We start from the raw sequence: 24,808 nt of genomic DNA on the forward strand, positions 1-24,808 counted from the left end.
CTGCACTTCCAGGTACTGGTTTAGAAATGCAGACCCTTACATTTTCTAAATTGCTTACTGACTATGTGTGAATATTTCACAATTTAAAACATGCAGAATGATATACCTGCAGAATAAAAGACAGCTGAAATTAAGTTCTTTTTCAATAAAAAAAAGATTTCAAATGATTTTTTTAATTGTGGGAAAGGTAATTAGTGTGATATTTTTGTCTAATAGCTCAAACCTACCCTACACCTAACACCTACTGACCTTGGACTGTGCTCTGGGAAGGAACTCCAGCTCGCAAGCCTAACCCCCAGTGCACCCTGCCCTCCAGTGTGGAATGTACCAGCTGGGGCTCACACCATGGACTCCGTCTCCATCAGCCCCCGAAGGCCGCCCTTCCGAGACAGCTTCAGGACAGTGGGCTTTTCAGTGCCCACCCCACTCTCGCCTTCACCAGCGGCCCCTGAGGACAGGCCTTTCTGTTCCTCCTTAGGTTCTTCTGACACCTCGGGGTAGATGACCAGGAATGTGGCTGTCAGAAAGCCCAGGAACGAGCCCACAGAGGCCACTATGGGGATGACAACAATAGTATTCACAGCGTCGACCACGCCCCCAAGGGCAGATGCAACCAGGATCTGGGAGATGTAGACCTGACAGGAGAGGATGGCGCAGTCAATGCCAAATCCACGCTTGGAATTCCCCGGACTGTGGTGGACGTACTGCAAGAGAAAGGACACAAGGGTGAGGGCACAGAGAAGGCGGTCTTCACTAGCACCTCAAGGCTATGGACAGACCACACTGAGAGGACACACTTGCCTGAGCTGGGCAGCTAGCAGCTGCCAAGGGGGATTCTCCAGAGCCCAGCCTGGCGCTGGGCAATAGGGAGAGAGGTAGAACATTACCTCACAGGGAGGAGCACAGAAGTAGTCCTACAACCTAATCGGGACCATTCCCAGAACACCACCTCCAGTCCCAAGAAAGAGAGGCAGGGCAGACACCTCGCCCTGGAGATCAGCTCCCCTTGGAGAGCAGAGAGCTCAGGTCACTCACATGCACGCAGCCTCAGGTGACAGAGCAGGGAACATCAGCAGTCCTATTTGTTCATATTTCTTCAACATGATGTAAAAGTATGCCTGGGCAGGACATGGCTACATCACCCCAAGTCTCCAGAGGAGACTCTGTCCCTGAGCTATGGAGGCCAATCTACCCAGAAGATGGAAACCATAATCAGATTTTAGACTTGTGTACTCCACAGTCAGAGGGAGATTTTAAACATACCTTCCAGAAACCAGAAAGAACAACACAAGAGAACCCTACCTTATTCAACCGACAGAGAGAGACCACACGGGTGCAACACCCCTTTCACCATGTATGGGGCACGCTGGGCCTTAGATGGTGTGATCAGTTAATTTAAGGGCTAAAACCATGTGTGTGCTTTCTCTGACTTTGATTTTTAGAGACCAGTCTGCTATGACTATCATTAGAAACTCCCAAATGTCAGAAATTCACCATCACACTGTTGAACAAGCCTTGGGTTCAAAATAGAAATCAAGCCAAGAACCCACAAAAATCTGTGTACGTGTGTACATGTGGAGATGGATGATCAGTGTACGTGTGTACATGTGGAGATGGATGATCAGTGTATGTGTGTACATGTGGAGATGGATGATCAGTGTACGTGTGTACATGTGGAGATGGATGATCAGTGTATGTGTGTACATGTGGAGATGGATGATCAGTGTATGTGTGTACATGTGGAGATGGATGATCAGTGTATGTGTGGACATATGGAGATGGATGATCAGTGTACGTGTGTACATGTGGGGATGGATGATCAGTGTATGTGTGTACATGTAGAGATGGATGATCAGTGTATGTGTGAACACGTGGAGACGGATGTCAGTACAGGTGCCTGAATTCCTCTGCCACTCCTCGCCCTGTCTTTGTCCCTGGCACTGGGTCTTACATGGGTCCTGGAGATCTGAATTCAGATCCTCTTGCTTGGACACCAACTTTATCCATTAAGTTATTTCCCCTAGACTTTAGAAAAATCTTTGACAAAAATTTTTAAAGTAATACTTTAGCTGGGTGTGGCTATCCATATCATAGACCTCAGCACTTAGGAAGTAGAGGCAGGTGGATCTCTGTAAATTCTAGGCCAGCCCAGGATACTAGTGAGACGCGGACTCCAAAGGAAAAAGAAAAGCTGTGTGTAGAAAGCTCTCCATATACATGACAGCTCCCGCCTGACCCTAGCACTCACCAGTCAGATGGAGACAATCGGATCTCTGTGAGCTGGAGTCCAGGCTGAGCTCCATAGGAATTTTAGACCAACACAGGCTACAATCTGATAGCTGGGCGACCCCGAGTAACCGTGCTGAGGAGCTCAGGGCGCTTGACATCACGACCTCCTACAGACCTACCTACCTACCCTAAAAAATGAACCACACCTGCTCAGGAACAAAGAGAACTGGCCAGAGGCACAGTGCATGCACTTATGTGGCCATCTGGTGACAATGCAGACAGGGTGGGAGGCCCTGTGTCCCAAGAACACCCACCAGGGGGAGGAATGTGAGAGTTAACTCCACTCCCTCCTGCTACACTAGAACCCACTGGGTAGACAGCAGGAAGTGGCACAGGGGCCTAGGATCAGTGCTAAGTCCTGCCACACTACACAAGTACACAGAATGAGGGAGAACAGAAAATGCCAGTTTAGTTACAGGAAGGTCAGATGCAGGTGCGAGTGAAGTCAGGGTATCAGGAAGAGAGGCTTCTAGACCAGGCACCATCTTTCTTGGTCTGGGTGATTCTGTACGACTCACTTCTGAAATGCTAGCAAGTGGCTTGGCCTCAACAGTTATGAAACCTGCAGAGCACATCTATACAACACACCAGTTAGGTTTCACTGGGGTGGGGGGTATGGTAGCACATACTGAGAACTGACTTTGCTTTAATGATTAATGGGATCAAAGGTGCGCACCGGCGTACAGGTGCGCGCTTGCTTCTTTTTAAGATGAGGTCTTAAGTAGCCCAGGCTGGTCTTGAACTTGCTATAAAGGATCTAGAAGTCCGGCACTCTGGCCTTCACCAGTGCTGGTTTATAACTGGTTCCAGTCCTTTACACAGGGCCCAACAGTGGTAGCTGAGAAGCAGTGGCCAACAGAGTAGCTCTTCGAAAGCCACAGGCATGAAGGGCACTGAGGCTGCTAGGTCAGGGGCTGAACAGTGAGCCTGGCAAGGGAATTGCCCACAGTAGGGAAGATGAGGGTAAAGGGGTCTGTGGGATGGCAGAGGAGAGACCCTGCGGCCAGGTAATGACCAGGAGAGTGGCGGTGGTGCTTTCATCAGGAGAGAGGACAGAGAAGACTGTAGGGCACTGAGGGCACATCACCACCTTCACTCAGCATTCTGGCTGTACCTCCTTGATGTCATGGTAGTGCCCTAGGAGGGCGTAGGGGCAGTAGGAGATGCTCATGGAGACGACGCCCATGGTGCTGATGGTGACCATGGCCACATAGACGTTGGGAAACATGGCCATCACAGCGGTGCCCACAGAGAAGCCCAGTGTCCCCAACATGTAGATGATTCTGATGCTCAGGTCATAGTTGTCCAGGTACTTCTGTAGCAGGGCTGTAGAGAGGGTCACAGGAATATGAGTTAGCTGGTGTCCACAAACCCTCTTGACCTCCAACACTGCCTCCCTCTGGTTGAACGTAGGCCTTCAGGCATAAATGTAGTCTCCTGCCCACCTGGATTCCCCCAGGCTCTAGCATGTCTGAAAGAAGCCAGCTCTCTGGCCTCCGTGGGATGCTGACTGCCCACCCAGTTCTCCTTAGTAGAACTCTCTGGCCCTTCCCTTGTCACTCTGGGTTCTAAGCACCCAAGGCCAGTCTGAGGATCCTGCCTCCTGACTGGCTCCTCACAGGTACCACCTCCTCCATGAGGCATCTGTGCTGCAGCAGACTGGTGATGTGGTGTGGTCCCTGCCACTTGGCTGACCTGCCCCATCCTCCCTACACAACTACAGATCAGGCAAAGCTGACTTCCATTCCAGGTTCAGACTGAGTATGGGCAGATAAGACAGAGGACTCCAATCCTATGTCTTTCAAGTTTTGGGACTGAGAGGGGCATGCTACCTTGCGGGGAGAGCCTATCACCCCACCCATCAGGGCTCCTGCCCGTGGCAGGCTGGACTGGTCCGCTGCCCTTCAGACTGTGGGCCCCAGACGGGGCTGGCATGCCAGGGCTTCATGCTAATAAACCAGTGCAACCCAGGCTAGCGTCCATGCTGGACAGTGTCATGAGACGCGCTCAGGATAGCCTCCCAGCCTCCCAGACACCTGATCCCAGACCACGGCAACCGACTTGAACAACTTCTCCTCTACTGAGGCAAAGGCCAGGGTCCTGATACTCACCTGAGCAGATAGCACCAGTAGCAGCGTAGATGACCAGGCCCCAGCAGCCCATCTTCACGCCAGCGTTGTAGGCGTGCCACTTGGTGGAGTTGGAGGGGGCCTGTTGTAGAGAGAGGAGGTTGAAGGCATTTGCCGCCCTCAGGGCAGAGGAGATTACTCTGCACTCCCAAGCAGGCAGTCTGAGAGGTGACAGACACTCGTGAGAGGAGAGTCAACCCAAGTCCAGGTCAGTATCTGCTAAGCTACTTCCAGTCCCTCCCAGGCCACATGCGACTCTGCTGCCTGCAATGAGAAGCGGAATCCTGCCTGTGGCCCTGAAATAAGGCTGGTCTGGACCGGCAGAGAGGACTCTGCCTTCTCTGAGCTGCCATGCCAGCACCTGAAAAAGGTGTAACAGACCACTGTGGTCACCTACACAGTCACAGTGTGAGCCCAGAAACGCTAGCAGGGCGGGGCAAGAATAAAAACAGGCTGTTGCTTTGACAGCTGAGCCAACAGTCTCTTCACGATTTTCAAAGTGGTTCTGGTCCTGTGAAGGTACCTGGCATCACGAATGGTCACCAGAGACCCCACTGTAACAACTTTGTCTCAGGTGTGTGACTATGCATTAGGATGCACGCTGGGCATTCATTACCTGACCCACACGGCCATGTGGATGCAAGGGCAGTGCATGCAGGCTCACAGGAGGCCCTGCCCGGAAGCTGCCAAACTCCCTAGGCAGTAGAACTGGTAGCCCTAGCGTACTCACCTGGGGGTTCCCTTTGAAGATGACCTGGCCCATGAAGTCAGTATAGAAGACAGCCTCTGCGATGACAGAGAACCAAGTCAGGAGGTGGCAGAGGCAGAGCCACATCAGCTCCTTGGGCATCTTCAGCATGGACAGCCACAGCAGGCGCACGGTGGTCTCTGTCTCACCCTCCTCGCTCTCCGTGTCCCCGCTGGAGGCGGTGGCCCCACTCTGGTTGCGGTGCCGGGAGCGCTGCCGCTGCTGCAGATCATACAGGTCGCTCATGCTCCGGGACGGCTTGATGAGGACCACGGCGTTGGCCCGGCGGTAGCGGTAGCAGTGGGACCCAATCTTGCCGTAGTAGGAGAAGGTGCTGGAAGACTGCCTGTGAAACATGTGCCTACGCCGCCGCATGGAACTAGATGTGACTGAGGGCTTCAAGTCTACCTTAGAGTGGCTGAGGGGGTTCATTGGTGGGGAGCCTCTCCCATTTGGGACTTTAGCTTCATTCAAGTGATTATCAAGCAAAGTGTCGTCCTCCTTGGTGGACTCCCTGAGGAACGTGGACAGGCGGGGCAGCTTGGCCCTCAGGAGCTCTTGGCTGGTGCTCTGGGGGGTGCTGGGGTAGGAAGCATCTTGGAAGATGGAGGGCTCGATGTCATGCAGGAAGAGCAGCTGAGGCTCCATGTCCAGTGTGGAGTCAGCCATGTGCAGCACTGAGTCGCTCTTGCTGCGCACGATGTCCACATCGAGGTAGTCCAAGGACAGCTCGTGCTCCGACTGCACCTCATCTGGAAATGGGGGGCTGCCATCCTGCATGCCCCCACCGAGGGAGCTGAGGCGGGGGGTGGGGGCTGGGGCGCCAGGCTGGAGACTGGTGCTGGGCAGGGCGGCGTCCTCAGGCCCGCGGTCCTGCTGTGGGTTGTACTGCTCCTCCTCGATGCTGACGAGATGCAGAGCCACCGACACCGAGAAGATGACCGCGGCGAAGAAGAACAGCACCTGGTTCTGCGTCTGGAACCAGTCCCCTAGGAAGGTCTGCGTCCAGTCCAACCCGCCCAGCACGTAGCCAATGGCCCCACCGAGGCCTGTAGACAGAGAAGGGACAGTGCGGCTCAGCCCCAGCACAGGGCTGTCCCTCACACAGGGTTATGTGGCAAATCAGTGAGATGGAGGACGAAAGGACGGCTGAGACAACAAACAGAACAACTCAGGGGACTTCACACTGGCCTAACGTTCCCGTCAGAAACGAAGGCAAAGGGAGTCTTGGGCCCAGAGCAGCCCGAGTGCACCCGTGTGTTCCCCTCCAGCTGAGTGACAAAGCCTGGGCAGTGTCCGCCTGGCAGCCATGTCGTCCAGGCAGGCCTTATTCCCTCCTTACTGCTCCTCAGTCCCTTCACCCTGCTAGGTTCACATGGTAGGTGAGTCCCGGTGCGTCCTAAAGCCCTGTCCATCTGTCACTGATCACCACCACCAATGACCGCAGATCCCTCCCGCCCACCTGGGGCCTGGCATGGGTCTTTACCAGCAGAGAAGGCGTGTATGTTGAGGGCCATGTCTTGCTCCTCACTGTCTACCACATCCAGCAGGTAGGCACGAATGGGCCCCTCAGTTGCATCGGCACTGAAATCCAGGACCACCACTCCCAGCACCGTGAGGACAATGCCAATGGGCTGCCGGCTGGGAACATCGCCAAGCGCCAGACCTGGACAGAGTGTGGGGAAGCAGTCATACGCCAGTGCCAACTGTCAGGCTCCTCAGGCAAATGCTTTCAGGATAGCGGTAAAGTTCACCCCCTTTCTGTAGTTTGTGGGTGTCCTTTTCGTCCAGCCTCTAAGAGCCTCCTCTCTTAAGAAGTATTTTGAGTATTTTGCTTGCATATATGGATGTGCATCTCATGTGTGCTTGATGTCTGCAGAGGTCAGAAGAGGGCATCAGGTCTTTTGGAACTGGAGTCACAGAGGGCTGTGGGCTACCATGTGGATGCTGGGACTTGAACCTGGGTCTTCTGCAAGAGCAGCAATGCTCCCTACTAAGCTGTCTCTCCCTCCCTCATAGATTTTCAAGACAGGAGGGGAGCAGGTTCTTCCTCCTCTGCCAATCAAGCAACAGTGGCCACTGGCTGGTGAAACTACTGGCATCAGCTGCAGTGTCTGTGCAAGGATCCCTGCCTTCATCTCTAGGATTCTGTCTCCTCCTCTGCCCACCAACACAAACTCCTCTGTGTGCTACCTCCTGAGCTGGCTGGCTCTGCCTTAGCTTCCAAACTAGACAACAGGCTGTGAGAACAAGGACCTTAGGCCTGAGTGGAGAGGCCACACCGCCTCGGCAGGCATGCTGAGCCTCTACGGAGGCTGTCTGGACCCAGGAACTGATCTTCAGACCTGAGCTCTTGCTAGCTCATACTGGGACCAACCTTCAGGACTAGAGGTGGGGCAAAGACAGGTCTGGCCATGAAGTAGTCTATGCTTCATGCTTGACATGCTGGCCCATGGGTTGCCCAGGCGGCCCCGACTGACAGGGGAAGAGCTCAGGATGAAGTGCTGGTGCCTCCAGACTGGTTATGTGTGAATCACCTGTGCGGCCAGGGTCAGCCCAGGGTTGTTCTTTATACATGCCACCACATATAGAAAAGTAAAGGAATGCTTGCAGGTGACATAGACAGGCCCAGGGCTGGCAGCAAATACCTGGAAAGTGTCATGCGCAGACTCCTAGATGGGAACCATCTCTGGTAGCGATCTGCCAGGTACAGGTCTGACTTAGCAAGGAGGCACTTAGGCCAGGAGGAGACCGACCCAAAGCTGCTTGCTACAGACTGTCCCTACCCTGGCTCTCAGAGCTGGGACTGCCCCCTGGAGGTGGTCTCATGGGGGCCTCTCTGCCCACAGCCCTGCTGCCTCTGGAACTTGGGCAGACCTGTGCAGACCTGTGTGTTAGGAGCCCATACTGCACTGCTTCACCCGAGGAGCCAAAAAACAAGGCTTTGTTTCCACCAGTTCTGAACGGTGCCCGCAAGGCAGAAAATATTTTCCCACAGAGTAGCTTTAATTAAAAACAAAACAACAGAAAGAGGCAAAACAACACATGAGGCATGAACCAAAAAAACAAACATCAGACTGGGTTCTGGACATTTTCAGTACCATGTCTAAGAAAAGGAGAACAAAAAAGAAAAGATAATTTCTGAAATCACTCTGGAAACAGGACGTGGTGTCAGATACGCATTAAAAACAAGCCATCACAACAGGAAGCGTTTCCCTGTGAACAGGTTCCTCCAGCTTTCCCATGAGGGGCCGGCTCTACTGCCAAGCTCCCTGCTACAGTCTCCACCAGGAGGTCCTCAGCGGCCTGAGCTGGGCCTTGCACAGGGACCCAGTGAAGCACGGACTACTTACTGCAAGCTCAGCACTCACTCACCTATAGCGGAGCCGTTGAGGAAAAGTGCAACACCAATGAGGACCCCCACACACAGCACAAGGATGAAGGGCCGCCGGCGGCCCCAGCTCAGGGTACAGCGGTCACTTGCAGAGCCAATAAGCGGTGTGAAGATGAGGCCAAGAACAGGGCTCAGGAACCAGGTGAGGCTGTAGTACTTCTCAGGGAGGCCTGCAGGGACACACAGCCTGTCACTCACCGTGTGCACCCACATAGACACACGCTCTCGCTCCCTCAAGTCTCCTCAGGGAGGCCTGCAGGGACACACAGCCTGTCACTCACCGTGTGCACCCACATAGACACACGCTCTCGCTCCCTCAAGTCTCCTCAGCTAGAGAGGGTACTCCAGACCTTGGAGCTAGTACTGGGCTCTGCCTGAAGGGCCACCATGTTGCTGGTACTGAGCAGGGCTGAACTACTCAGGTACGGTCCCCTGTCCCTCTATGCTATACCATGGAAGTGGTACAATGTCTTCGGTTGCAGGAATAGAAGAGCCACTGAACTTTGGACCTGACTGAGGAAAATCTATTCCAGACAGTCTTGCCAACGGTCTACAGAGCCACCGAAGCCCTCAGCTACCTTGGCAGTGGGTGCCCTGAGCACTGCGGTGGTTTGAGCCCACAATGTATCCACCTGGAGCCAGGTGACAACAGCCTTTTCCTTTCCCCTTTCCAGACTGTCCAGGCCTGACACGGAGAGTGTGGTGGCCTCAGGATGGAACTCAACAGCCTGGCACCACTGTCTATGCCACCTACCTGTCATACAAATTCAAACTGCTGTCAACAGAGCAGAGGAACGACGGCCCTGGGCACAGACCAGCGCTCTGATGAGCCCCTGTACCAGAGGCCCTGGCGCCTGAGCACACCACACGCCCTCTTGAATGACATTTAAAGACGCGTCCTGTAGGTCAGAAGGCTGGCTGTCCTTACTCACTGAGAGCAGTGAGCAGATGCTGGGTAAGCACAGCACACTGTGTCCTGGATGTGGTTGGGAGGCTTTGAGTGTCATCACAAGATCAGCAAAACTCTCCCCACTTTACAACGACCCGAAGCTTGCTTAAAATCACTTCACTCGGGGGCTGGAGAGGTGGCTCAGTGGTTAAGAGCACTGACTGCTCTTCCTGAGGTCCTGAGTTCAAATCCCAGCAACTACATGGTGGCTCACAACCATCTGTAATGGGATCTGATGTCCTCTTCTGGTGTGTCTGAAGATGGCTACAGTGTACTTATATATAATAAATAAATCTTTAAAAAAAAATCACTTCACTCCATCAGACAAGCACTCACACTAAGGACACTGAGGAAACAGACTCACGTTGCGCTGGCAAGAAAAATAAACGTGTGGGAGGAGAGCATGTCAAGGGAGGAAGCACCTTGCAGAACCTCGTGCCATCACGCCATTAGGTACCAGGGCACTCCGCCAGGGTCTAAGGTGTGTGTTCTGACCTCTGCAGCCATGCCTGGCTACAGGAAGGCAAGCTCTGTTTCCATCCCAAGTCAGCAGGGCAGACAAGAGTCAGCGAGCTAGGGTCTGCTAGTGAGCTCCAACCGACGAGCCCAGCAGAGTTCTGACGGTACAGGCTCCTCGGTCTTACTAGGCAAAGTGCTCAAGGGCTGTTCTGCCCTTGCCTGCCCTTCAGCAACACCCATGTCATGTGCCCTGTGTTTCCTAGCACAACCCCTACTCAAAATGGCCCAGAGTAAACAAGGATTCAGGGGAGGGGGAAGTGCTATGAGCTTCCCACTGACCATGCCACCAACTTAAAAGTAAATAAGGAGCTCAGTTCACTCTTGTGGGCATGGGGCATCTTCATGGCCCCTGGCAGAACCTTAGCAGGCTTGTCCTTTCCTGCCTGGAGCAACTGTTTGCTGTCACTGTCCCAACACCTTAGGAGTGGGGGAGGACTATCCATTCAGGTCCATCTGTGGGCTGTAGGATGAGAACACATGATATACAACAACAGGCCCTGCTGTACCCAAAATGGCCTTTAAAGCAGCCAAAAACTGGCTACTAAATGAGGCCATGCTCCGATGGGGCAGCTAATGAGAGTCAGTGAATAGTATTGGCTCCTCCAGGTAGGCACGGCAGGCAAGACTACTGCCCTGGAATGGAGACAGAGCATCGTCCCAGAGACCTTGGACCAGCTGTCACTACTTTTACAAGAAGTGACAGCTGTAGCCATCACAGCCCAACAGCTACGGTTCCAGAACCGGGGAGAAAATTCTGCTGCCCAAGACCATGTGCCCTACCACATACATCTTACAAAAGATGGCTGCAATTCTTACTGATAGAAAGACATCCAGGGGGGCTGGAGAGATGGCTCAGCAGCACTGGCTACTCTTCTACAGGACCCAAATCTACATGTTAGCTCATAACCCTCTGTAACTCCAGTCCCAGAGGATCCCACACCTTCTTCTGGCCTCCATGAGCACCATACATGTATGCAGTACACAGACATATATGCAAGCAAAACATCTATACACATAAAAATAAATGAACTAAAAAAAAGCTTTCAAAATTCAAGTTTAATGTTTGTAAGTTTTGTGCAGTTAGTCTGTGTGCTGGGGTCCGGGGCTTCTCACTCACTGGCTCTGGTGCAGGTGAGCAGCAGCCAACACACTGTCAACCTCAACTCTAGCCCTTTGTCTGCCCTTTGTCCTCTGATGAACACCATCATCAAAAGCAACCTGGGTGGGGGGGGAGCGTTTATTCACTTCTCAGGTCACAGTCCATCGCTGTGGGACTCGCAGCAGGCACACAGGAAGGAATCTGGAGATGGGAGCTTACTGGCTTGTCCACCCTGCTGCTTTTACAATGTAGTACAGGCTAAGTAGGGTGACTGTCCCCATAATGGTCTGAGTCATGCCAATCATGAATCAGAAAACTTGTCTACAGGTCAGTTTAATGGAGGCGTTTTCTCAACTAAGGTTCCTCTTCCCAGATGACTCTAGCTTGTGTCAGGGTGAAACAATCAACCAGGACCCTTGCAGAGGTTGAACTGCTGTGCCTCTGGCACCGTTAGGTCTGCACCCTCCATACAGGCAGCCACCTTATCAATGCTGACGTAGGAATGTGAGCTACAATGTGAAGCCCCACACTTCAGCCTCTAGTCCTGCCAGCTTTTGCTGTATTCATTAGGAATGTCACAGTTGGCCACTTAGCTGACACTGCTGTGTTCTGCAGTACCTGTGACAGGACACTGACCAGGCACAACAGCACCCCACTTCCTGGAAAAGGTATGGACCTGGGTGAGACCTCCACATGGTGCTAGCAGTCACAGGATGGTGACGGATTGCTAGTGGGCCTGGTGATGTACCAGGTACAGCACTGTGCTGGAAGAGTCCAGAATCCTACTGGAATAGAAAACAGGGCTAGGCAGTTGTGAGCTCAGCTGTGGAGGACTGAAGGGTAGCAGCATTGGCTACAGAGACCCAGGACTGTGCAAACCAAAGAGAGGGGACAAGGACACAAGCACAGGGGACACAGCACCAGTGGTGGCCTTATAGATGCCTTTTGTCACCCCACTCTACTCAGGAGTCCATCTTAGACTCCAGACCCTGGCCTCTAGGAACCAAATGCCATTTCAGCTACCTGTATGAGGGCTGTCAAGGCGCTCACCAGGCAACAACACTCTGCTCTACCACAGATCTCCAGTGCTGCCCAGGGTGAGCAAACGGTGCTGCGACCCCCAACACTTGGCTGCCAGCACCCACATCCCTGGGATGCCTCAGCCAAGCGATTCCCAGCAAAGCCCTAAACAAACACAACAGCCGTTCCTAGTAAATAATTTTTGTTTTTTTCCAGGCAAAGGTTGAACAACAATGGTGGGACCCGGAAGGTTCCCTGTTCACAGGAAATACTCACTGTGTCACTATGTGTACACGGGACAGCCCACTGCAGCACTTGGGTCACAGGCAGAGGTTTCTATTCACAAGGGCATTTTTGATAAACTGGTGTTTTGTGGGGGAGGGAGGCTGGGAAACTGGCCTATAAATATTTAACAAAAGGTCCAGGATGGGAATAAGAACGCATTCTTTCTCTCAATGGACAAGCCTGCGAAGCCAGATAGGTTTGTACTCCTGGACAAAACCCCATGATAACATTTGCTGGTGAGAAGTTCTTGGTGGGAAAAGCTCAGCATCCTTGAGTGACCTCAGCAATCTGACAGTGAGCTCACTGGGAACCCCCTTCAGGGCTAAGCTTGCTAAGGCTACAGCATGAGGAAAATGGGCTACCTGCCACAGGCCCGGCCAGGTGTCACCTCATGGTTACTTGTAGCCATGCCAGAACCTCAGCAAGGGCTGCTGAGACCCTGGGGCCCTCTAGGCAGGGAGGGCCTGTACTGGAGAACGTACATCTCCAGCTAAGGGCAGGGCCAGAGAGCATGGAGGAACACTGTGAAGTTATCAGTGCCAGGGACACAAGGAAAGAGTGGGAGTGCAGTGCTCAGGCGGTTTCTCCTAACTGCTACGAAGGGTTGCCACTGACCTGCTAACATGTCACTTCTATGCTTCCCTTACCCACAGCCTAAGGAAGGGTTCAGGGAAGACGGAATATACTTGCCATCCGAGTACTTAGAAGGTGGAAGAAAGAATCAGGAGTTCATACCATCCTTGGCTACACAGCCAGTTCACATGAAATCTTGCCTTTAAAAACTCCCTCTAATTGCCTCTCCAAAGCAAGCAAGCACAGACTCAGGGGCCCACTTGCTGTGGGGCGCGGATCCCCACGAGCCCACTGAACTGCAGTACCACACAGGCCTGGCTCCACAACGCTGACTCAGACTAGGATGCAGGCTAGGAAAGCTCAAAAGCTAAAGCCACTTCTTAAGGGACAAATATCCATCACCAAGCCCAATGCCGAGTCCTGAACTTTCTTTCCTGTGGAGTAAGACGCACGGAGGAAACAAATCACCTCACAGGGTTCCCAGCAAGGCCAGGTGGTTTCTGAACCCATGAGAAAAGGGAACCCTGTATCACCATCATCACGGCTGCACAGAGGCTGGAAACCCCAGTGCGCCTGATGGGACGGGCACAGGGGCTGTGAGCACCCTCCTCCCACTTCAGCCTCAGAGCCGAGTACTGGAGAAAGAAGGCTACAGCAGGGGAAGTCAGTAAGCCCCACGTGGGTGCCACTGTATGACTTTCCTACAGAATCGAGTCCCGCACACGTACAGGTAATTCAGTACTATATGCTATGAAAGGAATCATGCACACAGCAACATTTCCCCAGATAAAATTCAACATGCCAGACAGCAGCACCAGGGAGGAACATGTTCCATGCTGGGGACCCAGGCATGGATGTTGGACAGGCCTCCTCAGCTCTGGTGGTAGCACTGACCCCCACTACCTTAGCCTCTCCTTCATTTATAGGATGGGGTGAAGTACGCACTTCTGAGGACCCAGGGACACAAGTAACTCAGAGACACTCCCCCCTGGCCCCACCAACATGAGCCACTCCACCCCAGCAGGTGTGCACTGTCATGCTTGGCACCAGGGGAGCAGAGACAAGGCAGCCTGAGACAGGAGTCCACCCAAGAGCAGAAGGAATGTCCTACCAGATGCCGGTGGGGAACAGTCCTGTGGAAAGGGTAGCACTGAGCTGTTCTGAGCACAAAGGAAAGATCGCTAGATGGTAGAGGCGAGCAGCTCAAGACAAGCTTCCAAAGTCTTTATGGTGTACCAGTAACTAGGACCCAGGGGAAGAAGTGGCATCAGCAGGCTGATGATCCCAGCAAGGAAGCACAGGTGCTAGACTGAGTGGCAATGGGGGATGAGGAGAACAGGCCTCTGGTACTTTTAGGAATCCAGCCTGGTTTTCCTTGTGTGTTCCTAGGCCACTCCATGCTGGACATCTATTTGTGTACACAGGAATATGGCCAGGTGCAGGGTCCATCTCTGCCTCAGTGGTATCTCTGAATTGTGAGGACTAACAGGAAGGCGAAGGAAGGGCCAGGACAGCACTTTTACCTAGGTCTGAAGAGCAGTCTAGCTTTTTGCCTCCATTCCCACTTACCTTTTTCTGTCCTTCAAAAGGACAGCCTTTCCTTCTCCGTGTCTAGGGGGTGAAGAGTACATGAAATACTTGACAGGCAAGACTAGTAAGACAAGACAAAGAACATGACAGGAAGGAATGTTGGAGGAAAGGAGCTATGGAAACATGCAGCCCAGACAGGTAGGCAAGGCTCAAGTACCAGGAGAAGCTCAAAGGTATCTGGTCCGGAGAGGTGGGGCACCAGAAGGGTAGCAAACTTAGGGGGTGATTTATGGGGCTCAGAAACATGTGTGTCCAAGGGTTCATCAAGTCCCCCAAGGTCAAATGCCAGGAGAGTACAAGGCTACATATATAGAGAAAGCAAATAAATGGTCACTGGGAACCCCTGCCTGGCCTGGTGCTCTGTTGAAGGTGACCTGGGTTGGAAGGACACCTCAGATTTGATTCTTCATTGGCTACAGACTCCTGACAGTACTTTCATTTTCAAAGTTTCAATTTCCTCACACAGGATGTGGAAAATGGGCTTTCGTGCCTCTTCTCTGCCTCCCTCCACACCCTCCTGGGTGTTAACTGTATTCCTCCATCCAAAGTGGCTCTCAGACTTTTTAACAGTACCTTGTATCCCCCAGGCAGGAGTTCTAGAAGGGGGTGGGCTGTGTACTGGGAACTCTCTAAGCAGATCTGCAGTATGCCTGCCTCAGCATAGCCAGACTAAGGCTGGACTCAAGTCTCTTGTCTTGTCATGACTACCCCTAGACAGGTGACCCTCTTGTTTGCCCTTCTTGAGCATAAGGTACATCTGGCCTGCCTGGGGCTACCCTCAAAATGAGTGTGTAAAGTGAAACAAACTCTTCAATACTGGGCTTATCACTGCCTCACTTCCTGTGCAGGTAACACCTCTGCCCAGGGATGCAGGTGTCTCACACACAGAAGCCAGACTGGGCCTGTCCTGTCCAGTCAAGTGCTGAGCTGCTTTTGGCCTGCGCTGCACTGCTGGGAACGGGTCATGACACACTGCACTCCCAGGATTTTGCATTCAGAACAGGACGCACACAACCTGTTCCTATTCATGACCCCCATTACTGAAGCACTTCCAACCCAGAACCCTGCACTGCTATGACAGCTGACCAGGACACAAGTGAGGAAGTCAGGCTGCACCCATATTCTGGACAAAGGGACAAGCAAAGGACAATGAACCCAAAATGGTCCCCAAGGAGCTGCCAGGCCACATGAGGAAGGCCTAAGTAAGCTGCTGGTAGGGAAGCCAGCCAAGTTGGGCACAGAAGAGAGAAGTATGACAGGAGGAAGAGGCAGTGCAACCCACAACGGCTGCTGGGTCTGAAGCAGTGTCGCCCCAACACAGCACTGGCTTTAGTCACTCCTTCACAGGAGAGAGCCCAAACTGCTGCTGTGAGGTGGCAAGAAAGTAAGTACAAATAATGACTGTTGCTCGAGCCGCTTGCATTTGCCCAAGCCAGCACGCCTGCAGCCAGGGCTGCCTTGGCTGGAAGACCCAAGCCCAGGCCCGAGTTCCTCCTTTGCACCCGACTTAGCTCAGCCAAGTGTTGGATAGAGTCCTACTTGTCAATCCCCTCTGCCCTCAGTTTCTCTAGGCTTTTCCTTTTGTAATCTGCCTGCAGTGGAACCCGAGGGCAGCTCTTTCCTCTGATGTGCCTACAAGTTACAACTTACCTACACTTCACTGGGGACGTGGCTCAGGGGCAGAATGCATGCCTAGCATGTGCAAAGCGTGGCTCTCCTCTACAGCACAGCAGAAAGTAAAATAAAAAAAAATAAAAAAAAGAGGAAGCAGACAAGCCACTTCACACCAAAGACAAGTCTATCCATAACTGTTTACACAACTGCATGCTACATGTGTATACACTCTGTAGCTTCAATTTAAACAGTTACCTTTTCCTCCATATTGGGGAAAAATCCAGGGTTCTGTACAAGTCGGGCAAGTGGTCCAGTGGGCACCTTCTATACTGACTGCTCTTAAGAATAAAGACAGCTGACTGGAGAGATGGCTCAGTGGTTAAGAGCACTGACTTCTCTTCCAGAGGTCCTGAGTTCAAATCCCAGCAACCACATGGTGGCTCACAACCACCTGGAATGGGATCTGATGCCCTCTTCTGATGTGTCTGAAGACAGCTACAGTGGACTCATATATATGGATGGATGGATGGATGGATGGATGGATGAAATCTTTGTCCAAAAACAGCATTGGTTCTAAGATTTTCCAGGTTGCAGGGTATAATGGAATTCAAGGTTATCTACTGCCATATAGTCTGACTGTACATTGTTTGAAAAGCCCACTTCTCCATGACAACTGTATGCTGTCCCCCATATCTATACTCCCTAGCTGTGCTGTACTAATCCCTGGCACACGGAGCAAGCGCCTCCTGTGGGCCTTGACGGGTCTCTGGGTTGCTGATACCCTTGGTCTATCTTTTCAACATATATTTGTGTCATTTTGTTAACATTTAACTTATTTCTGACTTTCATCATAAAGTTTTAAATGACCATGTCCTGCAGGACCTGATGAAGGTTTTTGCCTTCATTAACCTACTATGTATGCTGTACATCCCAACCTACTATTATGCTGTACATCCCAACTTACTGTGTATGCTGTACATCCCAACCTACTGTGTATGCTGTACATCCCAACCTACTATGTATGCTGTACATCCCAACCTACTGTGTATGCTGTGCATCCCAACCTACTATGTATGCTGTACATCCCAACCTACTGTGTATGCTGTACATCCCAACCTACTGTGTATGCTGTACATCCCAACCTACTATGTATGCTGTACATCCCAACCTACTGTGTATGCTGTACATCCCAACCTACTATGTATGCTGTACATCCCAACCTACTATGTATGCTGTGCATCCCATCCTTCTGTGTATGCTCTGCATCCTAACTTACTATGTATCCTGTACATACCAACCTACTATATATGCTGTACATCCCAACCTACTGTGTATGCTGTACATCCCAACCTACTGTGTATGCTGTGCATCCCAACCTACTGTGTATGCTGTACATCCCAACCTACTGTGTATGCTGTGCATCCCAACCCAACCTACTATGTATGCTGTGCATCCCAACCTACTGTGTATGCTGTGCATCCCAACCTACTGTGTATGCTGTGCATCCCAACCTACTGTGTATGCTGTGCACCCTAACCTACTATGTATGCTGTACATCCCAACCTACTATGTATGCTGTACATCCCAACCTACTGTGTATGCTGTACATCCCAACCTACTCTGTATGCTGTACATCCCAACCTACTGTGTATGCTGTACATCCCAACCTACTGTGTATGCTGTACATCCCAACCTACTGTGTATGCTGTGCATCCCAACCTACTGTGTATGCTGTGCATCCCAACCTACTGTGTATGCTGTGCACCCTAACCTACTGTGTATGCTGTGCACCCTAACCTACTATGTATGCTGTACATCCCAACCTACTGTGTATGCTGTAGTAGGTTGGGATCAACCTACTATGTATGCTGTACATCCCAACCTACTGTGTATGCTGTACATCCCAACCTACTGTGTATGATGTGCATCCCAACCTACTATGTATGCTGTGCACCCCAACCTACTATGTATGCTATGCACCCCAACCTACTATGTATGCTGTGCATCCCAACCTACTATGTATGTTGTCCATCCCAACCTACTATGTATGCTGTGCATCCCAACCTACTCTGTATGCTGTGCACCCTAACCTACTATGTATGCTGTGCACCCTAACCTACTATGTATGCTGTACATCCTAACCTACTGTGTATGCTGTGCATCCTACTGCTTTGTTCTGAAACACAAGTGACTATAACTTCAGCAAGTGCTTCTCCATCCACCTTGCATCACCTCCAGCCTCACACACGGTGCATTCGGGTATCTGAAGCAAATCCCTGTGAGGCATACAGGCTCTGAATGAGAGCATCCTCCAGCACTATTCCTAGTACACTAACTGCTCTGGTCACTGTGTGGCCTTCCCCTTCTCTTCCCCTCACTGAGCACTCAGCGTTGCTTAGAGACAGTCCCTCCTGTACCCTTCCTCCTGTACTCGGCTAGGAAGCCTCCATCAACACATCCCTATGTTCCCGATTCTGTCTTCGAGAGACAACAGGGAAGACTCCAGGCAGAGGGCATCCAGGGCAAAGTCCACAGCCCAACTGCGGCCACGCAGCCACGCTCACTTCCAAGCTTTCCTCTCCACAGTAGCTGTTCGGGTGACATGCCCAGGTGTCCAGGCAAGCCCAGGCTTTGAGCTGCCATGTCACTTCCATGTCAGGCACGCTGCCCAGCACACACAGGCAGGCACTTAGTAAGAGTCTGACAAAGAGCAACAGCGTACAGAGTTCCTTGGGAAAAACGACTGTGGTGACTACTTCATTGTTTGTTAAACACAATGATCTGAAATGCAAGGAAATCCAGACTTCCCTCCCAAACCATACCCAGCACAAGCCGCTTCCCACTCACTGTGCTACAGTTTGGGAGATTCTTGCCCTGCCCTTCACATGCATACCATGTACATACACACACACAAGCATGTGCACAGTGCTGCCCTTCAGGAGACCACGGCCCTGACTGTCTGTGGGGGAGGCCAGGGGAGGTGGCAGGGGGACTCTGGTCTTTCTTGGGTGGGTGGGAAGTTGCTGGTGAAATATACCGGTATGCTCTATTTTAACCAGCCAACAACACAGCACATTTCCAGACTGCCCCACTCTACTCCCTCTCCCTACACCCACCACTCTGCCTTTGTCTGTGCAGTGTGTGTCCTGCTGTGTCCACCTCCTATCAGAGCAGAAAGTCCTCAAGGTTCCCCTCAGTGGCCATTTGCCTCCTCAGTGCCGCCTTCAGCCCACACTGCCGCAGCCTTGCCACAGGGTACATACAGAGCACTCTGTGGGGAAGGGCCACGGGATAACATGGAAGCCTGAGTGTATGTGATACTTCCCTCATTCCCTAGGTTAGACTTTAATGCTGCAAACATGCAAGGGATCACAGGCCACTGGCTGAGGTGTGCTAGTCAGGGTCCTGGGGAAGTTACTGTGAGGCCCCTGCGGCCAAGCTCCCTCATACTTAGAGCACCCATTCTAGCCCACCTGTGTTAGCACATGCTGGTGTGACAGCCACACTAGGTAGCTACCCTTGTAAGGCTCTTCTTTCCTATTTCAAGAGCCAGAGCTCTAGGACTAGAGCTTTGAGATGAATGTCTGTTGAGCTGGGGTGGGGTAGCTCAGTGGACAGAGTGCTTACCCAACATACACTAGGTCCTGGGTTCAGCCCCTAGTACTACTACCCTTCGAGAACAGGTAAGACTGGGAGCTCATTTTGTTTGCCAGGATGGATAAGGTTCACAGCTCAAATGGTCCTTCTAAACCGGCTAGTGCTTTCTTTGGGAATGGAGGGTGAGGGTTCTGAGGCCTAACTCCAGCATTCAAGCACATTATACATACATACTGACACTGCATTACATCCACAGCCCTGGGTATTCAAGGCAGGCAACAAACCTAAGGTCGTCACACAAAGAATTCCTTGGGAGAAGTCAGAGCACCCAGGTGGCAGGAGGGCACCACTGACAAGGCATGCAGATCCTGCCATGGTAGGGAACACAGTACTGGCAATTGTGAGAGGTCACAGAGACACCCACAGTCGCCACCCAGTTACATGCGCTCACACGCCTGTTGTAGAGATGGATTGCACTCCGGTGTCACCTATGGAATGGCTTCTCAGCTTTACCAAAGGCTTGCCATGTTTGTGTGCTTGGACATGAAAAAGCACAGGAAAGCAGCCAGCTTTGAAGGCCGTGGGCTGGGGTCCAAAGAAGGGCTGGGCTCAGCCACAGCCAGGAAGATGACCACCCTGCTGACAACTCAGCGTCAGGCCACTGGCCTAGCCTATTGGCATCTTGCTCACGCTCCCAGCCTCCCTGGACACTCCTCACACAACCCCTTGAATGGGGAGGGAAGGGCACAGAGGTTGTTTTCATCTTCCAATATAGATAATTATTAAAGCTTTTCCCATAGGAGAAGAAGCTGGCTCAAGCTGCAGCCAAGTGAATCCTAGAAACTCACCTGTTCCCCAGGAGTTTCCATAAAGAATGTGTTTACAAAGTGACCAGCCCTATCCTCATGTGGGAGACAGTAAACCAGCTTTCCCCCTTGCACCAGCCAATCCTCAGACCCCACTGTTTGCTCTTGGGGTCTTCACCAAAGTGGAGCAGGTAGGATCTCATGCTAGCACAGTAGTTATTCACAAGACAGGTCCATAGACCACAACAAAAGGCACCCTTTTCTCCGTTATCTGATTTTCCTTTTCCCTTGAGTATACTTCCTGAGCCAAGAGGGAAACAATAAACGGTAGTAGGAGACTGACCCCTTCCTCAAGGGGAGAATGTAACATGAGAACACAGCCCAGGAGGACATCCAGCAAGGTTAGGCTGGCTCTCTAAAGCTTCCCAGAAACTCCTGAGCAGTCGGTCTCCAAATCTGTTTTTCAAAAGCAGCTGTATGCTCACGTCTGGTCCCGAGTTTGAGATGCCAGAGTCAAGTGATCTATGAATGGCAGGGTATACCACAAACCATAGTGGAGAGGCAGGGCAGGGGTGTAGATCTGCCCTGAGGTGCTCTGTAGATCTTTCGGGCCCTGCCTCTGCTCAGACTCTCTGGAAGGGGCAGCCTGGTAGCCAGCTGGCTTCACATCACATGGGGTTGGGGGCACATGCTTGTAATCCCTGTCCTTGGAGGCAGAAGCAGGAAGACCACTGCAAGTTCAGGCCAGCATGTGCCTACATACTGTCTACATACTGAGGCAGGCTGCCTGCCAAGACTACACGGTAACACTCTCTCAAACACACAAGAGGTTGAGTGAGATGACTTGGGAGAGTAAGCAGCACTGGTCATGCAAATGGTTCCCAAAATGGAAGGAGACCTGAACCCTCCAAAGTTGTCTTCCAACCCTGACACTCACACTGTGGTGTGCACATGCATGAGCGTGAGTGCACACATACCAAATAATGTGTGACTTGAAAAGAATACATAAAAGACAAACAAGAACAAAACCTACATCCACATTGGGAACAATGATAAGGCACGAATTCGGGTGCCTAGTATGTGACCCTCAGGGGAAAGGGGGATAAGAATGGAGAGATTTCAATGTCTTGGGAGTATAGAACGCTGGGGTTCTGAATGGGTTAAAAATATCATTCCACCCAGAAGACGGCACTGAAAATTGACCAGAAACATCCTATGAGATGGGACTTACAAAGGCAGGTGGACGGCACTGGGTCATGCCTATTACCAGGAGTTCTCTGGGGTCAGGGTTCTCTGAGCTGTCCCTTGTATGCAAATGCCCTGTCCCATTCGTAGTCAGTCAGGTCCCTGTCACACCAGCTCCATTCTTGCCCATCATAGCAATCTAGTCACGTTCTGTACATCAAGGACTCCTTCCCAGATTCAGGGGATTCAGCAACAGCCCCCCAGCAACACAATGGCACCTCTACCCTAGGGCTCCTTCCCAGAGACAGGGCTTCCCTGCCAGGTTTACTGGCCTTCAGGGAGCTCAAGCTGGGTCAAAGAGCTGACCAGGAATAAAAAAGGAGCTGAGGTGCAACATGTGTGGTAGCCAGGCCTATAATTCCAGTTACTTGGAGTCAGAAGCAGAAAGGTTACGAATTCAAAACCTGCCTGGGCTATAGAGGGAGTTCAAGGGCAGCCTGGGAGACTGTGAGTCTGTCTTGAAACAAGCAGAACAAACAAACAAACAAACAAACAAACAAACAAACAAACAAACATCTAGCCAGGTTTGGTGGTGAGCACCTTTAACTCTACCACCTGGGAGGCAGAGGCAGCCAGCCTGGTCTGTGAGTTTGAAGCCAGCCTGGTCTGCATAGCAAGTTTGAGAATAGCCAGAGGAACACAGAGAGAGACCCTGTCTCTGTCTCAAACAAACAAACAAACAAACAAATAAAAGTAAAAGGTTAAAATTGAGACAAGTGGCAAAGCATGTGCCAACCATGCAGCAGGCCCTAGGTTCAATGCCTAACTCCACATACATACAAATTGCACTAAGAAGCAGGTATGGTGTTACAGAGCTGTAATCCCAACACTTGGGGAGTCTGGTGGGGAGGATTCAGAGTGATGGCCAAGCTGGTGTACAGAGGGAGAGCCTGTCTCTAAATAAAAGGTTCTAAGTACCAACAGTAAGAAGAACTAAGTACTCTGAACATTCCTGCATGGTGGGAAACAGAGGACAGTCTGGGATCTTGTGAGAAAAAGAAGTCTCTTGGTCCGTCGCATCTCAAGCTATGTAACATGGTGATACCGACTCTGATTTTTCTCCTGGACCCTGGAGTCTGGGAGCTCAGTTACAGCCCTTGCCCTTACCCAGGTGTTCTTGCTTACAGCTTCACTTTCCCGGCAGCTGTGCAAATCGAAGGTGCCCCAGGCCTCTGTGGGAGCCCAAGTAAGGGAGGAGCAGCCACTCAGGTCTCACATGGCCAGACTCAATGTGAGCATTCTAGACATGTAAACTTAGTGACTGTTTTCAAAAGAGATGTTGGTATAGAAATAAACCTGCCAGCACTGAATCAAAGAGGGCCAAGGCTTTCCAAGGAGTCAGCTTTGGCTGTGGGACATGGTGCCTTCCAATACCACCACCACACAGGCACAAAAGCCTGTGAGCCATTTGAGCAGAGAATGGAAATGACATAGAACCCAGAAGGGGCCTTGAGCTGCTTTCATAAAGGAAAACGCTGTGATTCATCACAGGCGGGCGGAAGGGTGGCTGGCTGGCCGCACCTCCTCCTGTTCAGCCCAAGCTTCTGGAGTCTCCTCTATTCCAACTCTTTAGTGGGGACCACCATGCGGAAAACCCCTGGTGTGCTCGGGCTCAGAATGACCAGACATTATCATTATCAAGGGCAGAGGATACTGAGGCAGCCCCTGAGAGGACACTAGCCTCTCCATGATAGTCAGGTCTTAAGGGTCCCTTCATGAGCCCCAGCCAGCCCTGTGTCAACAAACAATGTAAGCAGCTGTACCGTGGTAAAACGCACAGGGAGTACAGGCTGTGACATCACGGGGGAATAGGGCAGCGGGCTGCCACATGGCTGGTGACAGCCAGAAAGAAGTTGGTAAGCAGCAGGCAGAAGCAACTTCCTCTCCATGGACATTGACCTTTCTGCACCCAACAAGGAGGCTCACTGATCAGCTTCACCAGTAACATTTTAACAAGAAAGACAACTTGCTGAGAGGGATATACTCACAGGACAACTCAAGGGCACTGCCCTCAGGAACTGCCAAGGGCAACCCAGCATATTCTCCTTTGATTGGCTACCCCTGGACTGAGCCCACCAGGCACACTGACTTCAGAGGCCAGAATCTGAGCTAATACTCTGCTCATTAGCTTCTGCTTGCTGTCCTCCAGACAGGAAGTGATCTATGGGAAATTGAACATTTGAAAAAGAAAGGGCAGACTTCCACAAAGCATAGGCATATTTTATGAGGAGATACTTGTCAATAAAACACCTTTCCTTTGAAATGACTGGAGGGTCAGTAACATGGCTCAGTAGGTAAAGGCAACTGTTGCAAAACATGATGACCTGAGTTCAATTCCAAGGACCCACACACAGTGGGAGAGAACGGATTCCTGAAAGTTGTCCTCTGATCAAGTGCAGACCCACAACTCTCAGTCAGTCAGTCAAATCAATCAATGTAACTGAAAATTTTAAAGCAGCTTGACACCTTTTAGAAAGAGGAATATACAGCAGGGCAGTGGTATATTCAATACCATGGCTTCAATCCCAGTACTGGGGAGGCAGAAGCAGGTGGATCTCTGAGTTCTACAGAGTGAGTTCCAGGACAACCAGGGCTACACAGAGAAATCCTGACTCAAAAAAAAAAGAAACAAACAAACAAACAAACAAAAAAACTGTTCTAAATCATGAAGGGTTTAGAAACAGGGAAGCCATAGAGCTTCAGACAGAACACCAAGAGCCCACACACAGCATCTGTCATCTCATGATTCCTGTGGGTCAGGAACCTAAGCTCAGCTCAGTAGTGACTCAAGCTGCGCTGCACGTCTTGGCCAAGGCTGTGGTCATGGCAAAGCTCAGATGGAAAAAGGTCTATCACCAAACTTCCCACCAAACACTGGCAGGACTGGTTTCTTACAAGCTCTTAGCTCTTAAGAGCTGGCCTTGCTGGCTCTTGGTCGGAGCCCTTCCCTG

The 24,808-nt window shown here is 51.6% G+C and overlaps 1 protein-coding gene across 2 annotated transcripts in view; it reads right to left on the reverse strand.

The window, feature by feature from the left end:
* Slc45a4 (solute carrier family 45 member 4) overlaps nt 1-24,808 on the reverse strand; it is a 67,382-nt gene continuing 42,574 nt past the window's right edge. For both annotated transcript variants that reach the window (XM_032916498.1, XM_032916505.1), the window contains exons 3-8: nt 8,542-8,730; nt 6,653-6,832; nt 5,149-6,215; nt 4,401-4,500; nt 3,404-3,615; nt 1-704 (exon numbers count right to left, since the gene is read on the reverse strand). In XM_032916498.1, coding sequence (XP_032772389.1) covers nt 339-704; nt 3,404-3,615; nt 4,401-4,500; nt 5,149-6,215; nt 6,653-6,832; nt 8,542-8,730 — 2,114 coding nt within the window. In that variant the 3' untranslated portion in view covers nt 1-338. The remainder of the gene's footprint in view (nt 705-3,403; nt 3,616-4,400; nt 4,501-5,148; nt 6,216-6,652; nt 6,833-8,541; nt 8,731-24,808) is intronic.

This window comes from Rattus rattus, chromosome 1, assembly GCF_011064425.1.
Source record: "Rattus rattus isolate New Zealand chromosome 1, Rrattus_CSIRO_v1, whole genome shotgun sequence".
NCBI classification, from domain to species: Eukaryota; Metazoa; Chordata; class Mammalia; order Rodentia; family Muridae; genus Rattus; species Rattus rattus.